At 44.6% G+C, this 8,322-nt stretch overlaps 1 protein-coding gene across 1 annotated transcript; it reads right to left on the bottom strand.

Annotated features, from left to right (window-relative positions):
- Positions 1-366: 366 nt before the first annotated feature.
- LOC106613054 (class A basic helix-loop-helix protein 9) lies at positions 367-2,193 on the bottom strand. The gene has a single exon (XM_014214938.3). It carries the CDS (start codon positions 1,975-1,977, stop codon positions 976-978), a length of 1,002 nt encoding a protein of 333 aa, XP_014070413.1. The 5' UTR covers positions 1,978-2,193; the 3' UTR covers positions 367-975.
- Positions 2,194-8,322: the final 6,129 nt, after the last annotated feature.

Here is an 8,322-nt window from a genome sequence, read left to right as displayed (position 1 = left end):
CCCCTCCACACACATTGTTTTCATATTCTGGTGAGAATCCGAAACGGCGTCATTTGATTTTCTCAAAACAGCTTAATTCAAGGTCAATTACATTGCAAGGATGTCTACATGCATAATTATTTCATTAACCTAAAGGCAATGAGGTTGGCAATGCTAATTACAGGATGAGAAACAGAGTGGAACATTCAGTGTCTAGGAGAAGAGGGGGAGGGGGGGGTGTTGTAAAGGAGAGACGCAGGGGTAAGAAACCATGCAAATAATTCTCAATAAAGCCCAACTGTATAAACAATCATCTTATGTTAGAAATATTCCAGACAGTAACAAAGCCTGTATTCATTTAGTTTTAAGTATGGGCAATGCATAATGTTCAGAGCATGTTCAATTCTCTTTATTATTACATCATTATTTTTCAATTCTTACAAAAATACAAATTGCATAGGCACAATTCTGACTAAGAATTACTACAAGTTGCTTTTCTGAGGTTTGTGCTGCAGGGGAAGGAAGCACTAGGGTTCTCATTGAGAAAACAGTCATCTTTCTCATGTAAACATACAAAGCTCAGGTAAACAAAAATGTAGATGTATATTGTGTTTAGTCCCTCATGCTCTGTTTTAAGACTAACAACTCATACAGCTCATTCAGTAGCTATATTTAGCACATTATATTCTGCCTTACGAGCACATGATAAAATGTTAAAACACATTCCTTTCGCTTTTAGGGACTATTGGAGGTAAAACATATACTGTACTCTGCTGTAACATTTAATTTCATCAACACTTTTGTCAATCTGTTTAAACAAGTGTAAGACATTACTAAGAAATCCCCTTGCGAAGCCAAATAGCCAAAGCCATCATTGCAATCCCATGCATACAGTACATACATAGACATATACACGTCAGCTTCCCTCTGTTTGACATCATTGTTGACTTTAACGTTGGTGCCCTCCACTAGAGCTCATGTCTTGCGTTCATTCAGTCAGTACATGGTAAGGAACTGTTGGTAGCCAGCTGAGCCTTGCAGGTAACCCAGCTGCCATGTGAAGGGCACAGCAGGAGAGGAGTCTGAGAAGCTGTCAGTGTGGTTCGGGCGACAGGTGGCCTTCACTCCAAACGGGTATCCTGACCCCCCACTCCACTCGCTGCTGATGTGGTACGGGGGGCTGCTCAACTCCTCGTGAGGGTGCGAGGGCGTGTAGAACTGGGTCTCAGTGGGGGAGAAGTGAGCATAGGATGGGGATGGCAGGCACGAAGGGCTGTGGTGTCCTCGTCCTGGGGTGTCTGTGTAGAGCTGGAGCTCTGGAGGCAGAATGATGGGAGCCTTGTGGGCATCGTGATCCTGCAGGGACTGCTGGTGGTGTTGACTCCAATGCAACGGCTTATGCTGCAGACAGGTCTCCACCGGGGTCTGGAAGCCCTTCTCTCTCTCCCTATCCTTCCCCAGGACCAGCATGGCCTCCTCAATCCCAGCCGAGGGCTGCCCTCTGAGGCACTCTGTGTGGGTGCAGGGTGGATGTCCTCCTGGCAGGGCACTGGGGCTGGGGTGGGAGCGCAGGAAGACGGTCAGTGAAGAGATGTGGTTGATGGCACGTCTCAGAGTGGCGATCTTGGACAGTCGCTTGCCGTTGAGGTCATGTTTGAGCACCATGCGCAGTGCATTGAAAGACTGGTTGTAGTCCAGGATACGTTTTCGCTCGCGAACGTTGGCGGCCACACGGCGGGATTTGGAGCGGACAGGACGACTGCGTCTCTTCACATCAGGGCAGCTGCCGGCCGTGCTGCCCTTGCACTCTGAAGACTTCTTTGAGCCAGCCTCACTGTCCTCGCTGCCACTGTCCTTCTCCTCCTCATCTAAACCCAGCAGAATCCCCTCTTGCTCCTCCTCAGAGAACTCTGACTTGGTGAGAATAGCGTGGCTGCTCATGGCTGGTCTGGTGCCCACACTCCTCCTGTGTACTGTACTCTGAGAAGACAGGCTCATGTCTGTCACTGGTGCCTCTTTCTGCAGACACGGTAGATGTTTACCTTCCAAGCTGAGGTAAAACTAGTAAAACTCCTCTTGGCTGGTAGTTCCAAGCTCCGGTTCTATCCTACGTGACTCCAATGCAACGGCAGACAGTGCTAGTGTTCAGCCATACCACCTTTCCAAATATTTATCCTTCTACTGTCTCTTAGCTCCTTCCAGTGAGTCAGTTCATACCTGTGGATGGCTCTGACAGGTGAGAGGTGCTTTTAAAGACTTGTCTTTTTGTATGTGTCACATTGTAGGAAGGCTTGCCTAAAAGCAAAGTTGTATTATGTGTTTACGAGGGCCCTGGGGGCAAACAGGAGAAGGATCAGTCAACTGCTCAGACACTCACACCCCTTCCTCTCGCCAGCCTCCCCAGTCATGCAGGATCTGCTCTACTTCTGAGATGCATTATTAGCATTATCAGTGTCACAATGGAACATGAACATGTGATGATATCCAGCAGCATTACAACAATGTGAAAAAAAACATGGTATGTTGTTGGAGGGAAGACATTTGTGAAATGTCTGGAATATTTCAGTAGAAATGTTATCTCAAAAATAATGAGTACCCTAAAAATAATGGTGCTTAGAAGACATTGTGAAATTTCTGTAGGCAAATGTTTGAGTATGAATGTCCTGACAGATAGAAATGCTATCTTAAAAACAATGAGTCACTTTTTACATCTCAGGAATAGTTTTTTTTAGGACTGAGAAAGCATTGCAGTAGTTGTGATTCACTAAGTCTCGCACACACAGTAGTTGAAAGAGATTAACATAAACTTGCTCTGGAAATACATATTATACATATTATAAAATGCTATCAGGATGTTATAACACTATCATCAAATGGCAATGTTAGAAATCAACCTTACAAAGAACCTTACAAAGAATCACTTCATCAAAGTTCACTTATTTCGCACCCACACTATTTTATTGTCACAGTTAAAGTATAATATCGTGGGTGTTCAGCGAAAATAATGACTAATTGTGGTTTCACGCTTGACATGTAGTGACTTCATCAGGTAAGCTACATCAATAAACTCCTCTTTACACCTTATAGCTGAGAAAATTGAGCAAAAACACTTATCATCATATGTGACATGAACATCAGATATCTCTACGGCAACAATTAGCCACGTTCTATTGAGTGATTCTTACCTTGCCATGGCTAGACAAAGGTACAGTGTAATTTGGATGTCTAGCGTGAAACTGTCATAAATCAAGCTTGAGTGGCCAACAGGACTTGAACAGACAAGGGCCAAGACTTCAAAGCTGGGGGAAAAGAACACAAAATATTTAACAATTATCACCTGTAATCACTGTTGGCTCAAGTGCTGCTTGGCCTCTATTTGCTACCCTGTTTCCCCCTTCTTCCTCCACGGCCTACCCACCTCCTCCACATCCCCGTCCCCCAACCCTTCCTCTGTTAGAGGTGAAAGACAGTTTTGATGTGAGCAGAGGAACCATTTGTCTAAATTAATGAATTACGATACTGTAATAGGAAACTTTCATGGTTTGATTTAGTGGCAGCAGCAATCTTCTTCCTCTCACCAAGGTGCCACTTACCTCTTTACGACATTCTCTGACACTCTTGTGCTGATAGCTTATTTTGTACAATGTTTTGCTCTACATATCCCATACAAGTAGAAGAACATAATCAACAAATAAATCAATATCCCTGCAGATGACGTTTGTAAGCAATGAATTTGACACGTGTAGACCTTACAGTGAAATGCTTACTTACAGGCTCTAACCAATAGTGTAAAAAAGGTGTTAGGTGAACAATAGGTAAGTAAAGAAATAAAACAACAGTAAAAAGACAGGTTATATACAGTAGCAAGGCTATAAAAGTAGCGAGGCTACATACAGACACCGGTTAGTCAGGCTGATTGAGGTAGTATGTACATGTAGATATGGTTAAAGTGACTATGCATATATGATGAACAGAGAGTAGCAGTAGCGTAAAAGAGGGGTTGGCAGGTGGTGGGGGGCGGGACACAATGCAGATAGCCCGGTTAGCCAATGTGTTGGAGCACTGGTTGGCTGGCCCAATTGAGGTAGTATGTACATGAATGTATAGTTAAAGTGACTATGCATATATGATAAACAAAGAGTAGCAGCTGCGGAAAAAGAGGGGTTGGGGGGGCCCACAATGCAAATAGTCCGGGTAGCCATTTGATTACCTGTTCAGGAGTCTTATGGCTTGGGGGTAAAAACTGTTGAGAAGCCTTTTTGTCCTAGACTTGGCACTCCGGTACCGCTTACCATGTGGTAGTAGAGAAGACAGTCTATGGCTGGGGTCTTTGACAATTTTTAGAGCCTTCCTCTGACACCGCCTGGTGTGGAGGTCCTGGATGGGAGGCAGCTTAGCCCCAGTGATGTACTGGGCCGTACGCACTACCCTCTGTAGTGCCTTGCGGTCAGAGGCCGTCAGGATGCTCTCGATGTTGCAGCTGTAGAACCTTTTAAGGATCTCATGACCCATGACAAATCTTTTTAGTTTCCTGAGGGGGAATAGGCTTTGTCGTGCCCTCTTCACGACTGTCTTGGTGTGTTTGGACCATTCCAGTTTGTTGTTGATGTGGACACGAAGGAACTTTAAGCTCTCAACCTGCTCCACTACAGCCCCGTCGATGAGAATGGGGGCATGCTCGGTCCTCCTTTTACTGTAATCCACAATCATCTCCTTAGTCTTGGTTACATTGAGGGATAGGTTGTTATTCTGGCACCACCCGGCCAGGTCTCTGACCTCCTCCCTATAGGCTGTCTCATCGTTGTCGGTGATCAGGCCTACCACTGTTGTGTCGTCTGCAAACTTAATGATGGTGTTGGAGTCGTGCCTGGCCATGCAGTCATGGGTGAACAGGGAGTACAGGAGGGGACTGAGCACGCACCCCTGTGGAGCTCCAGTGTTGAGGATCAGCGTGGCAGATGTGTTGCTACCTACCCTTACCACCTGGGGGTGGCCCGTCAGGAAGTCCAGGATCCAGTTGCAGAGGGAGTTGTTTAGTCCCAGGATCCTTAGCTTAGTGATGAGCTTTGAAGGTACTATGGTGTTGAACGCTGAGCTGTAGTCAATGAATAGCATTCTCACATAAGTGTTCCTGTTGTGGATCTGTTTGGGCGGTATGAAAATTGGAGTGGGTCTAGGGTTTCTGGGATAATGGTGTTGATGTGAGCCATTACCAACCTTTCAAAGCATTTCATGGCTACGGACGTGAGTGCTATGGGTCTGTAGTCTTTAGGCACATTGCCTTTGTGTTCTTCGGCACAGGGACTATGGTGGTCTGCTTGAAACATGTTGGTATTACAGAGTCAATCAGGGGCATGTTGAAAATGTCAGTGAAGACACCTGCCAGTTGGTCAGCACATGACCAGAGCACACGTCTTGGTAATCTGTCTGGCCCCGCAGCCTTGTGTATGTTGACCTGTTTAAAGGTCTTACTCACGTCGGTTATGGACAGCGTGATCACACAGTCGTCCGGAACAGCTAATGCTCTCATGCATGCCTCAGTGTTGCTTGCCTCAAAGCGAGCATAGAAGGGATTTAGCTCATCTGGTAGGCTCGTGTCACTGGGAAGCTGTGCTTCCCTTTGTAGTCTGTAATAGTTTGTAAGCCCTGCCACATAAGACGAGCGTCGGAGCCGGTGTAGTAGGATTCAGTCTTAGCCCTGTATTGATGCTTTGTCTGTTTGATGGTTCGTCGCAGGGCATAGCAGGATTTCTTGTAAACTTCCGGGTTAGAGTCCCGCACCTTGAAAGCGGCAGCTCTACCCTTTAACTCAGTGCGAATTTTGCCTGTAATCCATGGCTTCTGGTTGGGGTATGTACGTACAGTCACTGTGGGGACGACGTCCTCGATGCACTTATTGATAAAGCCAGTGACTGATGTGGCGTACTACTCAATGCCATCGGAAGAATCCCGGAACATGTTCCAGTCTGTGATAGGAAAACAGTCCTGTAGTTTAGCATCTGCTTCATCTGACCATTTTTTTATAGACCGAGTCACTGGTGCTTCCTGCTTTCATTTTTGCTTGTAAGCTGGAATCAGGACGATAGAGTTGTGGTCGGCTTTACCAAATGGAGGGCAAGGGAGAGCTTTGTATGCGTCGCTGTGTGTGGAGTACAGGTGATCTATAATTTTTTTTCCCTCTGGTTGCACATTTAACATGTTGATACAAATTTGGTAGAACTGATTTAAGTTTCCCTGCATTAAAGTCTCCGGCCACTAGGAGCGCCGCCTCTGGGTGAGTGGTTTCCTGTTTGCTTATTTCCTTATACAACTGACTGAGTGTGGTCTTAGTGCCAGCATCTGTCTGTGGTGGTAAATAAACAGCAATGAAATGTATAGCTGAAAACTCTCTAGGCAAGTAGTCTGGCCTGCAATTTATCACAACATACTCTACTTCAGGTGAGCAAAATCTAGAGACTTCCTTAGATTTCGTGCCCCAGCTGTTGTTTACAAATATGCACAGACCTCCCCCCCCTCGTGTGCTGTTCTATCCTGCCGGTGCAGCATATATCCCGCTAGCTGAATATCCATACTGCTACTAACTGTGTTGTATGTCTGTTACTGTGTGTACTGTATGTGTCATACCTCTAATAATTTACTGCGGCATGTACAGTATAGGCACATAATTGACCCATACATGTAGAAGCAACACATGGCCATATCAGTCTCCATTCCTGGAGGAAGGAGTAACCTGATTTTTTTTTTTTTTATCTTAACATGATACCGCATGAGAAACAGATCACAAGACAAACCTCAAGCAATACACATACCTACAAAATGAAACATACCCATTACAATGTTTGTTTTTTAGGTTCAAACGCACTGGCAAATGATATATATCTCCTCTAAAAGAACATTGACCTTCTTTTTCTTTAACTTCCAAGGCACTGTCATTACACTGCTTGAGTGCATGCTTTCAAAAACATTTTAAAAAATGTAGATTTACAACGTCACTTGTTCTCTAAGGCTCTGTAGCTTCACCTGTCAGACTGGACTCTGCTGATCATATCAGCCCAAATGCTGCTGGGGGTCATCACTCTTATCACACACTCATTGAGAGGTCATTGAAGACATTGTTTCCTTCCTGCCTGGGTTTATAGCGCGCTGCTTAAAAAGTCAATTAGGCCTACGAGGTACAAGGTGCTTGTTTTGAGCCTTCCCAACAGTTAACTGCTTTGGCTTAAGTGGTGTAAATGGCTATGCACACTACAGGAGGTTGGTGGCACCTTAATTGGGGAGGACGGCCTCGTGGTAATGGCTGGAGCGGAATAAGTGGAATGGTATCAAATTTAATTTGATCCAATCCAGACATTATTATGAGCTGTCCTCCACTCAGCAGCTGATGCACTCATTTAGCGATAGAATTTCCAACGTTTAACCTTTAAGCTGCTGTCATAGGCGTAGCTTGACTTTTCAGTTTGGGGATGCTAATTTGGATCGATTTTGTAGAGGCCTACAATGTAGAATGCCTTGTTGGTCAAATAAACAATTTGAAAGAGAAATGTCCATGTCCAGGTTTGTGTCATGCAAAGGTGTTTTTACGTTTGTTTCCTGCACTGACATGGTGAGAGCGATGTCATTGCAACGCTAAAGTAAAAGGCAGAGAGTTATTGTTGGTGGGGGAAAAAGTTGTTTAGGAGAGAATTACAACATTGTCCTTCCTTTTCTTGTTCTGCAATTAGGACGTAATTTCTAGGTTTCTTAAACACAGATCTGCACACTCTGACATGGTGTTCGCTCTATAATTTGAAATTAGTTGTAAAAGCCATAACCTTTCCATGCTAATCATAGGTTGGGTTTTGGAAAAGGTGGGTGGGTCACAACCAGACAATTCCAGTCAGAGCTTTCCCTAAAGAACAGTGAAGAGTAACTATTTTGCCCATGTCTTCATATCTTCTATCAATTCATCCCCGTAACAATATGAGCTTCTGAGTCACCATGACTTCAATGTTAGACTATACCCTCTCACATTTATTTCCCTTGTCCCTTGGTTTGATTGCAGACACGGCTCCTCTCAAGATGGTCCTCTAAGATCTGAGGGGAGGGATAAAAACATATGAAACGTTCAAAAATCATCCTTGTAAATGAAACTATATATCTGCTGCATATATACCATATTAGCTTTTTTTATCAACATCATTTTCATCCATAATTTCTCCCTAACTTTTAATGTCATCAGCCATCACTAGTTTGATGTCATCTTAGCAGAATGATCCCAGGAGAATCTGAAGCATCTACTTGGTTAGCCACATCCTGGACTGACTGAGTTATTGGATGAGAGGGAGGATGTACGATAAAAGGGAG

Source organism: Salmo salar, chromosome 09 (assembly GCF_965601325.2).
Source record: "Salmo salar chromosome 09, fSalSal1, whole genome shotgun sequence".
Classification (NCBI taxonomy): Eukaryota; Metazoa; Chordata; class Actinopteri; order Salmoniformes; family Salmonidae; genus Salmo; species Salmo salar.
The sequence above is the reverse complement of the archived record's forward strand: the minus strand, read 5'-3'. Positions and strand labels throughout refer to the sequence as shown.